The 14,846-nt window shown below is 51.7% G+C and overlaps 2 protein-coding genes across 5 annotated transcripts; one reads left to right on the plus strand and one right to left on the minus strand.

Annotated features, from left to right (window-relative positions):
* Nucleotides 1–529: 529 nt before the first annotated feature.
* Fchsd1 (FCH and double SH3 domains 1) lies at nucleotides 530–12,420 on the plus strand. 2 transcript variants are annotated; one of them, XM_027927506.3, is made up of 20 exons: nucleotides 530–634; nucleotides 866–963; nucleotides 1,520–1,565; nucleotides 1,961–2,028; nucleotides 2,368–2,503; nucleotides 2,590–2,726; nucleotides 2,838–2,901; nucleotides 3,720–3,848; nucleotides 4,462–4,584; nucleotides 4,770–4,865; nucleotides 5,255–5,374; nucleotides 5,772–5,876; nucleotides 5,998–6,186; nucleotides 7,120–7,248; nucleotides 7,327–7,410; nucleotides 7,577–7,694; nucleotides 7,831–8,051; nucleotides 8,816–8,903; nucleotides 9,941–9,996; nucleotides 10,138–12,420. In XM_027927506.3, exons 1-20 carry the CDS (start codon nucleotides 614–616, stop codon nucleotides 10,201–10,203), a joined length of 2,094 nt encoding a protein of 697 aa, XP_027783307.1. In that variant the 5' UTR covers nucleotides 530–613; the 3' UTR covers nucleotides 10,204–12,420. The 2 variants fall into 2 exon arrangements, with proteins under 2 accessions (XP_027783307.1, XP_027783308.1); XM_027927507.3 differs by having other exon boundaries at nucleotides 6,025–6,186.
* On the minus strand, nucleotides 10,631–14,836 carry Rell2 (RELT like 2). Of its 3 annotated transcripts, none has more exons than XM_071612289.1 (7): nucleotides 13,991–14,836; nucleotides 13,315–13,554; nucleotides 12,860–12,925; nucleotides 12,702–12,768; nucleotides 12,082–12,267; nucleotides 11,430–11,811; nucleotides 10,631–11,315 (listed from the first exon to the last, which is right to left on the minus strand). In XM_071612289.1, the coding sequence occupies exons 2-7, from the start codon at nucleotides 13,496–13,498 to the stop codon at nucleotides 11,283–11,285; spliced, it is 918 nt and encodes a 305-aa protein (XP_071468390.1). In that variant the 5' UTR covers nucleotides 13,499–13,554; nucleotides 13,991–14,836; the 3' UTR covers nucleotides 10,631–11,282. The 3 variants fall into 3 exon arrangements, with proteins under 3 accessions (XP_071468390.1, XP_034491793.2, XP_027783309.2); XM_034635902.2 differs by having other exon boundaries at nucleotides 13,984–14,836; XM_027927508.3 differs by lacking the exon at nucleotides 13,991–14,836 and having other exon boundaries at nucleotides 10,631–11,039; nucleotides 11,282–11,315; nucleotides 13,315–13,959.
* Nucleotides 14,837–14,846: the final 10 nt, after the last annotated feature.

Genomic DNA, 14,846 nt, shown 5'->3' on the forward strand with positions numbered 1-14,846 from the left:
AAACTCACGTCCCTTCGCTAGTATCTGTCGGTATCCAGTGGGGCCCAGGATGTACTAGCCTTTTCCTTTGGGTCTGTTTCCTTCTTGACTCCAGGCATCTTTCTCACCCTGCTCTCGCTGGCTTTTCCAGTTTAGCGGGAATTAGGAAAAGGTCTGGGACCAGCCCTGTCTCCCTTGTCAGACATATCTTCGCTCAGGTGTCAATGACTCAGTTTCCCTGGTCACCTATTGAGTTCCTCGCCATTCCTCACCCTTACCACGGGGACTGGTGATATGCGTATGTAAATGAATGACTAGAAATAATTACAGGCTGAATCAGTGGCTACACTTGAAATAAAACCCAGGCGTCTTGACTCAGAAACCCGGGGTTCTCCCTACAGCCCAGCGGACGCAGCGTCAGCCCCGCGGCCCGGACCCTTCCGGAGTATTCGCAGCAACAACAGAGGTTCAGCGACTCCGCGGCCCCCACGAGCTTCCGTGCCCTGCGCGCAGCCGGACAAGGCGTAGGCGGAGCGAGGGCGGAGCTGGGCCAGATCTGGGGCGGGGCCTCGCCGTGGGCGGGTCTTTGTCGAGTTCCGGAGTCGAGTCGCTGGCTGTCCTAACCAGAGTAGAGATGCAGCCGCCGCCCCGAAAAGTGAGATTGGCCCGGGAATGGGGACTTCTGGCGGTCTGGGGGAGCGGAGGGAGTCCCGGGGATAACTGACCCCAGGTAGAAGACCGGAGTGGGAAGGGGTCAGAACCCAGCCCAGAAGTAACCAAGGAAACAGCTCAGCCCCTCCCCGGCCCCGCCCCCTCGCCGCTCCCTGTGCGAAGTGTTTTTTAGGTCCCCACGCCTGGGGTCTTCAACTTCCCCTTAATCCTACAGGTTAAGCCCGCCCAGGAGGTGAAGCTTCGCTTTCTGGAGCAACTGAGCATCCTTCAGACCCGGCAGCAGAAGGAGGCCGATCTGCTGGAGGACATCAGGTAGCCCCTGACCCCTCTTTTTTACTTAACCCTACCTTTGCTACAGCGCGTACCTCTCCTCCCCCAACATACTTTTGCTGGGTCGGGGAGAGGGGCGGGGACTAAGAGCTCTCCAACCTACCTATTCAGGGCCCTCAACCTAGGCCTGCCTCTCCAGATACAAGAGATAAACAGGGACCCTCCTTCAAACCCTTTGACACCACATCACTCACTCTACCCATGGCCTACAATCAAGCTTAGGGCAGAATCCCCTCCCTCTTCCAGACCTGTTGGAAAGCTGGCAAACACCATACCCAGGCCCTTGTCAGTCCTCATCTCCAAGCCCACAGATGGTTCTCCAGGGGTGGGAAGATCCTGGGGCTCTGAGCAATGAGGCTGCCTGTGTTGCAGCTGCCCGAGGTGATCTCAAGGACTCTCTCTCTTCCGTCTTATTCCCTCTGGGTCTAGCCACACTATGGGATGGCTCCCCTTTTTCTCTTGCTCAGGCAGAGGAGAGGATTGAGGGTGGTAAAACAGGAGGAAACAATCCCCTTTTCCCCACCCCCAATCTCCACAGATCTTACAGCAAGCAGAGGGCAGCCATTGAACGGGAGTATGGGCAGGTATGGGACTCTTCCTTGGACTTTCCCTCTTGTTTTAGCCTCCTTTACACCACCAGCAATGTCCCTCCCTTACTGTGCTCAAGAAGAAATGCCTAGAGTCAGGAAGACTTGTATCAAATCTCCGATGTGCTACTTACTAGTTGTGTGACCTTGGACAAGTTATTTTACATTTCTTGGTCTCAGTTTTCTTCTCTGTAAAATGGGAATAACAATAATACCTTACCTTTGGGTAGGGTTGTTGTAAGGATTAAATAAGGTAATAAATGTAAGGCAGTTGGCAAAACAAGTGACACATATTGTGTATCCAAGAATGGTATTATTATACTCTGGTTCTGTATTCTCCCAGTTGGGGTGGGTCTTCGAAAAAACTGCGCCTGTGATGGCTTTCTCACCAGGCACTCCAGAAACTGGCTGGGCCATTCCTGAAGAGGGAAGGGCAACGCAGTGGGGACATGGACAGCAGGTGGGTCTAATGGAGGGGGAAGGCTGCAGGGACCAAAAAGTGATGGGGAGCTTAGCCTTAGAGACCTGTGGGGATGAAGGCCTAGTGAGGGGGGAGGGCACGTGAGCTGCAGGTAGAGCTGACACAGCAGCAGGAGAGGAGCTGACCCAGCAAGGACACTGTGGGTGGGGGCGGAGGGCAGGAGTGATCCTGTGACTGAGCTAATGGGCTGATCGATTGATGGGCTCCCAGACAAATGGGGGAAGGAAAATACTCTGACTCTCATGGTGTTGGTGGGGGGTCTGATGAAGCTGTGGAGTGCTCCCCTCTTCAACACAGACCTTCTCTGGGGAGGGGCAGGACAGTGTTTGGTGCCTGGCGCTGCTTGCTGGATGCCACCGTGGCTGGGGGCCAAACCCGGCTCCAGGCGTCTGATCGATACCGTGACCTAGCGGGGGGCACAGGGCGGAGTGCCAAGGAGCAGGTGCTTAGGAAGGTATGGCTCAGTGGATGGGGTGAAGGAAGAGCTGGCTCGGCATTGGAGGTAGTCTGGGTCAAGATTTTCTGTGTCCATGCCACTAGGGAACAGAGAGTCTGCAGAGGGCGCAGGCAGAGGTGCTGCAGTCTGTCCGGGAACTGAGCCGAAGTCGGAAGCTGTATGGGCAACGGGAGCGTGTATGGGCTTTGGCACAGGAGAAAGCAGCTGATGTCCAGGCCAGGTGGGCTCATGAACAGTTAGTAGGCCAAAAGTTGGGGTATGGGGAGGTATGGGGTAGAATCAAGGCATCAAAGCTGGGTCTGATACCTATTTCTGTTCCATACTTGCGCAGGCTGAACCGAAGTGACCATGGGATCTTCCACTCTCGGACCAGTCTCCAGAAACTAAGTTCTAAGGTCTGGGGGATGAGGACCTGAGTGGGGGCAGAGGGACCTAGTGGTATGGAATCCAGTATCATAAGCATAAGAGCCTGGTGAGATCCAGGCTCCTCTACTTCTTAGGTGGTTGACCAAGATTAACTTACTTATTTCTCTGAGCCTTATTTTCTTCATCTGCACAATGGGAATAATCCCTTCTTTTTGACTCCTTTAATATGTGTTTATTGAGGACTTCTGTGCACTAGGCACTGTTCTACTCTCTAGGGATACAGTGAGGAACATGATCATGGAGTTCCTGCCCTCACAGCCTGGTCGAGGGAGACATAGTATATAAACAAATAATCAGATGAAGATGGAAATAAAACAAGTTGCTCTGATGAAGGGTAAAAAATGGGTGAGATTTAGAGAGAAGTCCTCTTTGAACAAGTGGCCCGAGTGTCAAGAAGGGGCCAGCCATGAAAGATCTAGAGGGAGAACATTCCAGAGAGAGGGAATGGTGAATGGAAAGGTCCTGATGTGTGCTCAAGGAACTGAGAGAAGACCAGTGTGCCTGGAGCCCTGTAAGGGGACAGCAGTTAAAAAGAGGTCAGAGAGGTTACAGGGCCAACTCATGTTGGTCTATTACTCTATAGTAGATCACTATAGGGAAGTTTGGATTTTATTTTAGATGTATGTAGAAACCATTACGGATTTTGAGCAGGAGTTGTATGTGAAATTTTTAGTATAGTACCAGGCAAACAGTATATCTTCAATAATGTAAGAATTCATTCTGGATCTGGATTTTAGGTTGGCCTTGGATCCAGGGCTCTCTGTTGACACAAATTTTCCCCTCCTAGCTGTCGGCCCAATCAGTCCAGTACTCCCAGCAGCTGAGAGCAGCCCGCAATGAGTACCTGCTCAACTTGGTGGCCACCAATGCCCACCTTGACCACTACTACCAGGAGGAACTGCCAGCTCTGCTCAAGGCCAGTCCTTACCCAGATCACCCCTATCCCTCAGCAAGTAGGGAGGATCCCTGTGCTTCCACTCCCCATGAGGCTGGCTGGTGCCAAGAACCTAGCCTGCTTAAAGAGGGTAGAAGACACATACTTGGCTTCTGGCTGCATATCACATAGGATACTTAACTTCTTTGAACCTCATATTCTCATCAAGGTTAACCCTAGTTCTGCCCACCTTGTGACACTAATGAGGTTCAAGGAAGAGAATGGATGTGAAAGTGGTTTTTAAACTCTTAAGTGGAGCTGTGGGTATAGCTCAGTGGTAGGGTACTGGCCTAGCATAGCCACTGACATCCTGTCTTCTCAGACAACATCCCCTCTACTCCTCTTTCTGATGGGGAGGAGGAAGTGAGAAGGCAGAGGGTGGATACAATTGTTCAGGATTTAATCCCTAACACCACAAAAAAATAAATAAATTGGTAAGTAGTATACATACACGAGAGCCTATAATTAGAAGCAGAAATAATGTCTTACTCCTCTCTTTCCCATCCCTCATGTCCACCCTCCACCCAAACCTGGACAGTGAGCTTTTGCTCTGTAGTAGAGGTCTGAGGGAAAAGTATCTTGGGGTTCTCTCCAGGCCCTGGTCAGCGAGTTGTCAGAACACTTGAGGGACCCTCTGAACTTACTGAGCTGTACTGAGCTGGAAGCTGCAGAGATGGTCTTGGAGCATGCCCGCCTTGCAGGGCAGGCCACCTCCCAGGTGAGGGTTAGGAGCTGTGAGAGCTCCCTTAGAGGTCCTTTTAATTCTTCTCTCTCAGTACAGACCTTCCTATTGAATATCTGTCCCTTTTCTTCTCACTTTGACCTTCTCCTTCTAAGAGGTGCTGGGGACAGAATTGAAGAGGGGGCCAGTGAGTGGGCCACCATGTCTTTTCCCACCCCCAGGTAAACTGGGAGCAGGATGTGAAGCTGTTTCTTCAGGAGCCTGGAGTCTTTTCCCCTACCCCGCCTCAACAATTTCAGCCAGCAGGGGCTGATCAGGTGAGACTTCCCTTCGGGTTGAAACCAAGCCAAATATAATGAGACTGGTTTAGGCCTCCTGTCTCATTATTCTTGTCCTGGTACTAACTCAGCAACTATTAACTCAGAATACCAGATCACCTCCCTTTCGCCAGGACATAAAAACACATTCCATTTCACCATTCAGTCACTTCACTTCCTTTTTCTTCTACATATCCCTCAACTTGGATCTCGTTCCTGGGACTCTGTGTGTTTCTGTCTATACAAATGCATACCAGTGTTCACAGACACAGATGTGTGCCCTCACCTTTGTCCATTTCCTTCGAGTTCAAGATAAAGAGAGGTAAAAAGAGGAAACTGGAGAGAAGGATGATCTCAGGTATTCCTCACATCACCCCTGTCCCATTCAGGTGTGTGCCCTAGAGAGGGGAACAGGAGGTATGGCTGGGGACTGTGGCCTAGAGAAAGAGATCCAGCGCTGGACAAGCCGAGCTGCCCGAGACTACAAGATCCAACACCATGGGCATTGGGTGAGGTGGGGGTTGCAGATGTTGTGGGTGAGCATGAATTGCTAAAGATGGGGATCCTAGAGACACTGGGGTTGTCATGGGACTGCAGACAGGATGGGAAGGAAGGGCACTTTAACATAACAATATAACTCAGTAATTAAGAGCAGTGTTTAGAGCGAGGCTGACCTGGGTTCAAATTCCCTTCTGTTGCTTCTGAGTTTTGTAATCCTGGGTAAGGGAATGAATGACTTCACCTCTCTGGATTTCAGTTTCCTCATCACTACAGTGGGGCCAAAACTAGCACCCACCTCCAGGGAAGATTAAATGAAACAATGCGAATAATGAAACTAGCAAGGAACCAGGCCCAGAGTAAGTTATGGCCCACAGCATCACCACCCACTTCTCTCTTCCCCACCAGGTACTGCAGCGACTGGAGCAGAGGCGGCAGCAGGCTCCAGAGCGTGAGGCCCCAGGCATAGAACAGCGACTACAGGAAGTAAGGGACAGCATCCGTCGGGCACAGGTGAGGCATAGCCCTAGGCTTAGAGCCACTAAGATTCTATCTCCTCAGCAACACCCCCTCCATTCCTCTTTCTGATGGGGAGGGGGAGGTAAGGTGGCAGAAGGTAGACATAATTGGCCAGGCTCTACTCTCTTCCACTTCGTGCCAGGTGAGCCAGGTGAAGGGGGCTGCCCGGCTGGCCCTGCTGCAGGGGGCTGGCCTGGATGTGCAGCACTGGCTGAAGCCAGCCATGACCCAGGCCCAGGATGAGGTGGAGCAGGAGCGACGGCTCAGTGAGGCTCGGCTGTCCCAGAGAGACCTCTCCCCAATGGTGAGCTCCTCCCCAATCCTAGCTGCACATACCCAGGAGGGTAAAGTTCCCCACTGGAAGGCAGGCCCTCTAAAATGGGATGACAATGGCACTTAACTCAGAGGGCCATTGTGCAGCTTAAATGAGACCATTTATATAAGTCTTTGCATGATTTTTGGCATAGAGAATCCTCAATAAACATTTATTATGAGGATAAAATGATGGTTAAGAACTCAGGTTCTAGCCAGGCACAGCAGCACACATCTGTAATCCCAGCTACTCAGGAGGCTGAGGCAGGAGGATCACAAGTTTAAGGACAGCCTCAGTAACACAGTGAAAACCTATCTCAAAAAATAAAAAGGGCTGGGGATATAACTCAGTGGTAAAGTACCCCTGGGTTCAATCCCACTACCAAAACAAAACAAAACAAAAAACTCAGGTTTGGGCTGGGGTTATAGCACAGTGGTAGAGCACTTGCCTAGCATGTGTGAGGCACTGGGTTCGATTCTCAGCACCACATATAAATAAAATAAAGGTACACTGACAACTAAAAAAATATTTTAAAAAACCCCTCATTAAAAAAAAATACTTCTGGAAGTATTCTATAAATGGTTTGGGTATCAGCCACTCCACTCCCTAGCTGTATAATCTTAGAAAATGACTTTTCTGAGCCTCATTTTCTTTAAAAATAAAAAGAGGTTAATGGTTATGCAAATTATGAAGATTAAGTGAAAGGATATACATGAGATAGTTAACATGTACTGGGTATACTTTTAAGCACTTAGTTGCTTTAGCTCTGCTATTATTTAGTATCATCCGGCTCTGTGTGATTTTGGTTGTGAGCTATGATGATTGGTTCAGGGGTACTATCTTGGAGGAGGACCCCTGGTGTCCTTTTGAGGTAGGATGGAGAAGAGGGCCCCATAATGATGTCTGTCCTCTGCCCCTCTCCAGGCTGAGGATGCTGAACTTTCTGACTTTGATGAATGCGAGGAGGCAGGGGAGCTCTTTGAGGAGCCTGCCCCACCGGCCCTAGCCACCAGGCCTTTCCCCTGCCCTGCACATGTGGTGTTTGGCTATCAGGTATGAATGGGAGTGGGGACTTCATATGGGTAACCATAAAGGACAGCTAAATCCTGAATCCTTCCTTGTGGGGCTTAGGCAGGGCATGAGGATGAGCTGACCATCACGGAGGGTGAGTGGCTGGAGGTCATAGAGGAGGGAGATGCTGATGAATGGGTCAAGGTACGTATGGGACCCTGGGTTCTGATCATGGGTTGGGGGCAGTGGGAGGACCTCTCTTTGGTTTACAAGTATCTACCCAGGCAAGCTAGAAACATAAGTAGAGGACAGCCAGGGCCATGGACTGCCGAAACAAATCTGATACTTGTTCACATTGCTGGGTGAGCAGGCTCGGAACCAGCATGGTGAGGTGGGCTTTGTCCCTGAGCGGTATCTCAACTTCCCGGATCTCTCCCTTCCCGTGAGTGGCCGTGACAGTGATATTCCCTTGGGTGTAGAGCCCACAGGTAAGAAAGACAAAATCTGGGCCTGGGGTCCGGGGTATGAATATGAATTATTGGGTGGTTATGGTCCTAGGATGTCATGGTCCTAGGGTACTGCCACCCATTTCCTTCTCTTACTATCTCTCCTGGGCTTCTACAGCATTCCTCGCCCGCGCACTATATAGCTACACGGGACAGAGTGAAGAGGAGCTGAGCTTCCCAGAAGGGGCACTCATCCGCCTGTTACCCCGGGCCCAAGATGGAGTAGATGATGGCTTCTGGAGGGGAGAATTTGGGGGCCATGTTGGAGTCTTTCCCTCCCTGCTGGTGGAGGAGCTGCTTGGTCCTCCAGGGCCACCTGAACTCTGTGATCCTGAACAGGTGAGAATTCAGTCTCCTTGGCTCCCAGCTACCTCTGGGTAGATCCTCACTCTAAGAAGGCCCCATATTCATATTAATGCCTCAGCTTCTTCCCAGTTTTACCTCCTATGGTAGTTTGGGCCTTCCCATCTCTCCTGAGCAGACAGAGAAAAGGGAAATCACTTCTCATAGGAGTTTGGAGAACTTTAGTGGTGGATAGACCTGAGTTCAAATTTTCTATTACATGACCTTGGACAGTGACTTAACCTCTCTGAGCTAGTTTCTGCATGTTTAAAATGGAGATAATAATACCTGCTTTAGCAGGCTCACTATCATGACTAGAGATAATAAATGTAAAGCCCTTAGCACCATGGCACACTGGAGATGCTTAAATATTGCCATAAGACAGCAAAGAAGAATATGATTGGGAGTCAAGAGACTTGGGTTCTAGCCAGCACTATGCCACTAACTCCATGAACTTTTGACAGATGGCCCAATCCGAATCTCACTTCTAACATGAGTCATAAAAATGCCTACCTCATGGGGTGGTGAGGATAGAATGAATTAAGGTATGTGCAGTGCTAGCAGAACACATAGACATAGTAAGTGTTCAGTACATATTGACTGTTGAAATAGACATCAGTTATAACCCCTACCTAAATACAAGCATTTGGCCATTTTCTGTATTGGAAAGTGAGAGGACAGGAATTGAAAGTGGGATGAGAGGAATAATTGGTGAAGCCTTCTCACATGCAAGGAATAACTCATGCCCACCCTACCTCCAGACACTGCCATCCCCTTCTCCTCCCAGTTTCTCCCCACCTGCACCCACCTCTGCCTTGGATGGACCCTCTGCACCTGTCCTGCCTGGAGGTAAGTAAAGGAAATTGAAAGCTCTGGGAGAATAAGAAATGAAAAGGAGGAATCTTGGACTCTGTTCATACTCCACTCCTGTGTGCCTTCAGTGCACCCACCTTCCATTCTTTGGTACCTTGACCAGAGATGATCATATAGCAGCTGCCAAATAAGTGACGGGGAGAAGAGCATGGGCTTTGGAGCCAGGCTGGCCTAGTTCAAACCTTGCTGTCACTTCCTAGTGTATAACTTGAGATGGGAGGTTTAACTTGTATGGCACTTGGTTGATGTGCTTTAAAAAGTGAAGAGACAGGTACTACTTTATTTAAGAGTTAGAAAAGATGCCTGTAGAGTATACAGCATTGTGCTTGGCACATAATAAACATATAAATAGTAGCGATTTTATCATTATTATTATTTTAAAAAATAAGCCATATTCTCTGTGTTCTTCCAAAAATGCCTTTGTTCTTAGTTGTCTTGAACCCTGAAAATACCTAACTTTGCTGTCATCCTTTTTCCTCTTGACATTCTTTTTTATTTTTTGTAGTGTTGGGGATTAATCCCAGGCACTTGTGAATGCTAGGCAAGCACTCTACCATTGAGCACACCTCTGGTCTCCACCCCAACCCCTTCCTTTTGCCTCTTGGAATGCTCACCTTTTCTAAAACCTTCTGGAACTTAACACTTCCTTCATAGCCACTGTCCCTGATCCCCGGAAATCACTGCCATCTCTAATACCTTTAGTTCACGTTGAATTACTTAACACTTAGACATTCATTGTGTTTGTTCATGTTTCATGACTGGGTATCTAAGAGCACTGGGAGGTGGGCAGAGCTGTGTATCCCACCTTCCATTCTTTGGTACCTTGACCAGAGATGATTATATAGCAGCTGCCAAATAAATATTTGTTGAGAATAAATGAACTGATGGATTTTACAGCTCAGGTTGGTGACTATTTATTAATTCAGCAAATACTTATAGAGTGCTATTATCCTAAGTGCTAGAAATGTAGCATTGAACAAAACCTGAAGACTGACTATGGTTCTTGTTTCCAGATAAAGCTCTGGACAGCTCTGGACCCTTAGACTTGATGGCACCTCGACTCAGGCCGGTAAGGGGCCCTGCCTTGGAGGGGACTGTGTGCACAGGGTTCATTCCAGCTGGTCTTGTGTTGTCTACTAGGCTGAGGGAATGGACAGGGAAACTACTGAGAGAGGACTCTGGAGAAGAACTAACTGTGCATTTCCCACAGATGCGTCCACCACCTCCCCCGCCGGCTAAAGCTCCAGATCCTGGCCATCCAGATTCCCTCACTTGAAGCTGGGGTATCACTGCCCCCAAGCGATGATGCTGCCCTATCTCCATGATATCAGAGACCACCCCTCAATGATCCACAGCCACACAGCCAAAAGCTGGAATTTTTCCCACATCTACTTTCATCTTCAGGGTTAGAAACTTCCCCTCTCCCCATTTTTGGGGCAAGAATCCATTTCTCCAATTGTCCTCCTGCCATCTTTAGGGCTGTAAGTACCCCTTTGTCTGCCATTGCCCTATCTCTACGGTGGTGAAATACCCTGAAATCTCGGGGCTAAATCTCATTCCCGAAGTCCTGACCGGCTCTGGTCCATCTCATATCCACCCTGGCTCTGTAGCCCACCCCACTTTGGATGCCAGGGTCACTTGGGTTGGAGTCGGGACAGGAGCTAGCCTTGGGAGTCAGAAGGAGCCAGTATGCGAAGCAGCTGTAATGGTCTGAGCGGATTTATTGACAGTGAATAAAGGGCACGAAGGCCAAGCCAGGGCCTGGACCTCTTTTGCCAAGAGGGCAGGGAGCCTAAGGTGCTATTGCTTTCGGGCCCCCCCAAAGGCAGGAACCTGGTCCCAGCTGCCACGCTCTATCAATATGGAGCGAGGTGTTGGGGAAGGCAGGCTAGGCAGCCTGTCGGCAGGTAGGGGAAGGGAAGGAAACCGAGGGTCCACAAGTGGAGGGACTTGTTCCCAAGTTCCCTCAGCCTGAGACCGTGCAACTCCAGGTGAAAGTAGAGCTGGTCCCTCAACTGGGAGCAGTGCTGTCCAGTGAAGGGGAGGGCCTTCATGCCCTCCTACTCCCTGACCCTGCCAGCTGGTGGTCCATCAGCACAATGAAGAATGAGGCTTGGAGAAGAGGAAGGGGAAGAGTTGCTTCCTGTTTAAGCTGTGTCCTAGCTTTTCCCCAGGGGCAGCCCATCCTTCCCTGTTCTCTGGAGCACATACCCACTCCCCACCACCAGCCAAAGAATTTGTAGCAAGCACAGGCTTAGCCTAGAGCTCACCCTGGAGTTTCAGGAGATGTTGGGCTAAGTAATTTAGGTAAGGGGTGGGAGGACAAGATTATCTAATTTGGGGTTCAAACTCACCTCACATACCCCCTGCTCCCTGTGGTGGAGACACCTGAGAGAAAGGGGAGACATCAACAATGGGAACAGGAGGTGATTCATATCATTGCTCTCCAGAGTAAGGGGCAATAAAACTGAGCCCAGTGCAGCCCTGGATGTGTCTTCATACCTGGTGATCTGAGGTGTCTGGTTTGCTTTGCTGTCCATTTGCCTCTTGACTGGGCAGCCTTGGACTTGGGCTCAGGATCCTCCCTCTGGCCCCCAGTGTTGGTTCTGCAGAGGCCCCAGAGTTCCCCTCAAGTGCACAAGGCACTAGGCTATTGTCCTTGAGTCCTCCATTCTGCACTGGGGGCCTGGCTAATGACTGGGGTTGTGGCTCCTCAGGGGGCAGCCTCTCAATGACAGGCATCCCTGTCCTGGGTAGCCTTCCACCAGACCCCTGACCACCTCCTGGGTCCTGCCCCCCACCAGAGCCCCAGCTTCTGTCCGTGGGGGAACCATCATGATGCTCATGCAGCCCATAACGCTTCTCAATGTGTGTCACCCGGAACCTAGGAGGGGAGAGAATACTGAGGCTTAGGACCACAACTCAAGAGGCTGCCTGGCATTCTCCTCTGACCACAGACATTCTAGGTTTTATGGCCACTTCCCTTTGGCCTAGGGTGGAAGAGATCTTCTCAGATTGTGGGACACACCATGCAGCCTGAACCCTGCTGCAGCTCCAAATCCAGCAGGAAAGAGCTAGGGCAACTTGGGGTCAGGTACCTGATCATTGGGGCCCCCACCTCAACCTCCCTTTCCCTGGGGCACTCTGTCCCCACCTGCCCACAGAGAACACAGTGGTCTCTCCAGGTCGGGGGCGGCTTTTTCCTTCCTTGGACCTTCCCTGACGAACAAGTGGGGGCCTCTTGTTGCGGCTGCAGTGGATGCAAGGGGCTGCGGAGCCCAGATGCACTGTGTGGTGATGGGAGGGAGCTCCATCCTGTATGCTGGAGGTGGCATCCACGCTGGACAGTAGGGGGAGGAGAGCAAAAATGATATTTCTATTCCCCTTCTTGTCCCATTTCCTCTGGTTCTTTCAGCATGCTTTTCATACTCCCCAAACCCCACTTTTCCCAGGTCCTAACATTATTTTTTCTAATAAATTTAATATTAAGTTATGAGTGACTATGTGTTTTTCCTTGTGGCCCTGTTTGCTAAAAAGAGGGCAATGCTTAAATCAAAAGAGTGGCCCTAGATGTGAATGTTGTTAGGCTTGTGATATCTAGATGGAAAACATGGTTTGAAGGACTTGGAATTTCTATAATTTTTTTTTTTCCATAAGTTAGCAAGCTTTCCCTCCCCCAAACCCAAACACAATGATACTGGGAGAAGACTGTGCTGGAGGAGAGGGTACTCTCCAAGGCAAGCTAAGTCATGCTGGCCCTTGTTTCCAGCTCACCTGGAGAGCTGCACTGTCCCTTCTCCTTCACTGTCCCCCAGCATCTCCTTCAAGGCCTCAGCATTGGCTGAGGGGAGAAGGAAAAGAGGGAGTCAGTGGAGGGGGAGGTCAGGGCAAGAGTCGGGGTGGGAAGGAGCATTGGGTCAGCCTACACCCACCTTCATTTTGGATGATGCAGCGAACAATCCTCTCTACCGTGTCCTCATTCACGTCATCATCCTCAGCTGAAGGATGAAAGAGGTTGGCAAGGAAATGGAAAATGAGTCAGCTTTGGGGGAACATGACCTGATGGCCCCCATGGCTGATTCTCAAGACATCCATTTACCTATTTGCCATGATGGCTGGACTTTATTATTTCAGGGGCCAGAAAAGATGGGGGGAGGAAATAGGAGCCTAATACTACCATTAGTGAGCCCTTCCTGCCCATGCTTTCTCCAGCATTGCTTTCAGGGTGGTGTCACTCTACTTGCTGATTCAAGAATGCATCACTAGGCTTCCTGCAGGCTTGATCAGGATTTGGCCTGGGTCTTTCAGCCAGAAAGGCAGAAAGAGGTGTGGGGAGAAGGGTAAGGGAGAAAGGTGACTGAGCCAGGTTTCCAGGCTCCTCACTCACGTGGCTGGAGCTGGGCATCGTCAGGCTCCGAGCCCCTAGACGTGCGGCACCGGTAGCCTTTCTTCTTGAGCACGTGGCAGATCATGAAGCCTACTAGGCCCATGAGGAAGAAGACCAGCACAAGCAGGAAGAGCATGTACAGCCCATGTTGGGGCGGCTCCAGGTCAGGCTGTGGTTCCGACATGAGGCCCTGGGGGGCGAGCGCGGGCCAGGACGCCTCCTGAGTTTAGGGGGCTGCAGCTGGGGATGAGGGAGGGTTACAAATGGGGTCCTCAAGATCTGAAACAGACATGCCTCCAGGCCCGGCCCCACCCCTTACCCAACCACAGGGAGCTGTCCGGGCCAAAGGTGCTAGTAAGTCAAGACCTCCTGAGGTTGCAGGCCAGACCGTGGCTGTGCAAGCCCTCTGACACAACTGGAGTCCCACTTCTCCGACGCCCAGAGCGTCCCCCTTTTTATCTGGCCCCGAGGTTCCGTCCCTCCCAAGGACACTGCAGATCGAGATGGGACAAAATTCTTAGGCAGCGGGCGCAGATAATGCGCCTGAGTCAGCGTCCGCACCTCCTCCGCGTTGGCCTGAGCCAGGCCTCCTGCAGCCCCCTCCTCTCCCGGGTTTCTCAGATCCCTCCTCTCCCTTTAGGTTCCTCCCACCCTGACCATCTGGCCCACCCGGTACCGGTGGTTTTGTTCTGGCTCCGACTCCGGCTCGGGTTCCCGCTCCAGGGGCGTCCTAGTCCGGCTCGGGGCCCCCGTCGCCCTCCCGGCGTTCATCCCTTGATTCCTCCCCCTCCCCCCTACACCGCCTCACCGGCTCCGGGCTGTGGCTGCGGATACCGGTGCCGCGGCAGGCGGGGGGAGGGAAGGATGGAGGGGGAATGCGGACTGGTTGGGAGCCGCGGCAGGCTCCGGACCACTCCAGCCCTGGGGAATGGAGAAGGGAGGCGCCTCCGCCGCCACCCTGGGTTCCCAAATCCTTCTCTCCTTGCCCGCCCGGGACCAAGGGGCGGAGCGCAGGTGTGCGGGGCGCAGAGCGTGAGCCTTGCGCGCTTGTGAGCGCGAGAGAGATGCGCGCGTGACTGCGCCGTTCCCCCCCACCATGGGGGGAATGTGCGGCGCCGAGTCTGGGTCCGCGTAGGGGACAGGAGGTCAGGCGGGGGTGCTCTCCACTGCTCTATCCGGCACGCCTGGCGTAGCTCCTGTCCTCAGTTACCCCAGACGAGTGATAGCCAGGAATCTTTCCAGCGGGCTGGGGAAAATTGTCTTTCTGAGAGGGACACCGTGGCCAGATCTTCGGAGCTTCCTAGACAGGTGACCACGGCCTGTTTCCCGTTTGGGGCAAGTGGTTGGACGGGATGGTTCGGCTTCCAGAAGATATCACCCCCCGCCCAGAAAGAAATGGCTCTCGCATCCTAGAACCGATGCCACGGTCCCCAGCCCAAGCCGGGTAGCTCACGCCCCAGAATCTGGAACTAAGAAGCTAATCCAGGGGCAGAACTCCCGCAGGGGCGTGATCTGGGCACAGTCTCAGAGAG

Source organism: Marmota flaviventris, chromosome 5 (genome assembly GCF_047511675.1).
Source record: "Marmota flaviventris isolate mMarFla1 chromosome 5, mMarFla1.hap1, whole genome shotgun sequence".
Taxonomy (NCBI): Eukaryota; Metazoa; Chordata; class Mammalia; order Rodentia; family Sciuridae; genus Marmota; species Marmota flaviventris.

What these genes read in the sequence shown, in the direction of transcription:
- Rell2 (XM_071612289.1), bottom strand. Translation starts at nt 13,498, where the DNA reads ATGTCGGAACCACAGCCTGACCTGGAGCCGCCCCAACATGGGCTGTAC. An exon ending in CGATGCCCAGCTCCAGCCAC is followed by an intron (nt 12,926 to 13,314) that starts GTGAGTGAGGAG and finishes TTCATCCTTCAG; the next exon opens with CTGAGGATGATGACGTGAAT. An exon ending in CTGCATCATCCAAAATGAAG is followed by an intron (nt 12,769 to 12,859) that starts GTGGGTGTAGGC and finishes TTCTCCCCTCAG; the next exon opens with CCAATGCTGAGGCCTTGAAG.
- Fchsd1 (XM_027927506.3), top strand. Translation starts at nt 614, where the DNA reads ATGCAGCCGCCGCCCCGAAAA. An exon ending in AGGAGCAGGTGCTTAGGAAG is followed by an intron (nt 2,504 to 2,589) that starts GTATGGCTCAGT and finishes CCATGCCACTAG; the next exon opens with GGAACAGAGAGTCTGCAGAG. An exon ending in AACTCTGTGATCCTGAACAG is followed by an intron (nt 8,052 to 8,815) that starts GTGAGAATTCAG and finishes CCCTACCTCCAG; the next exon opens with ACACTGCCATCCCCTTCTCC.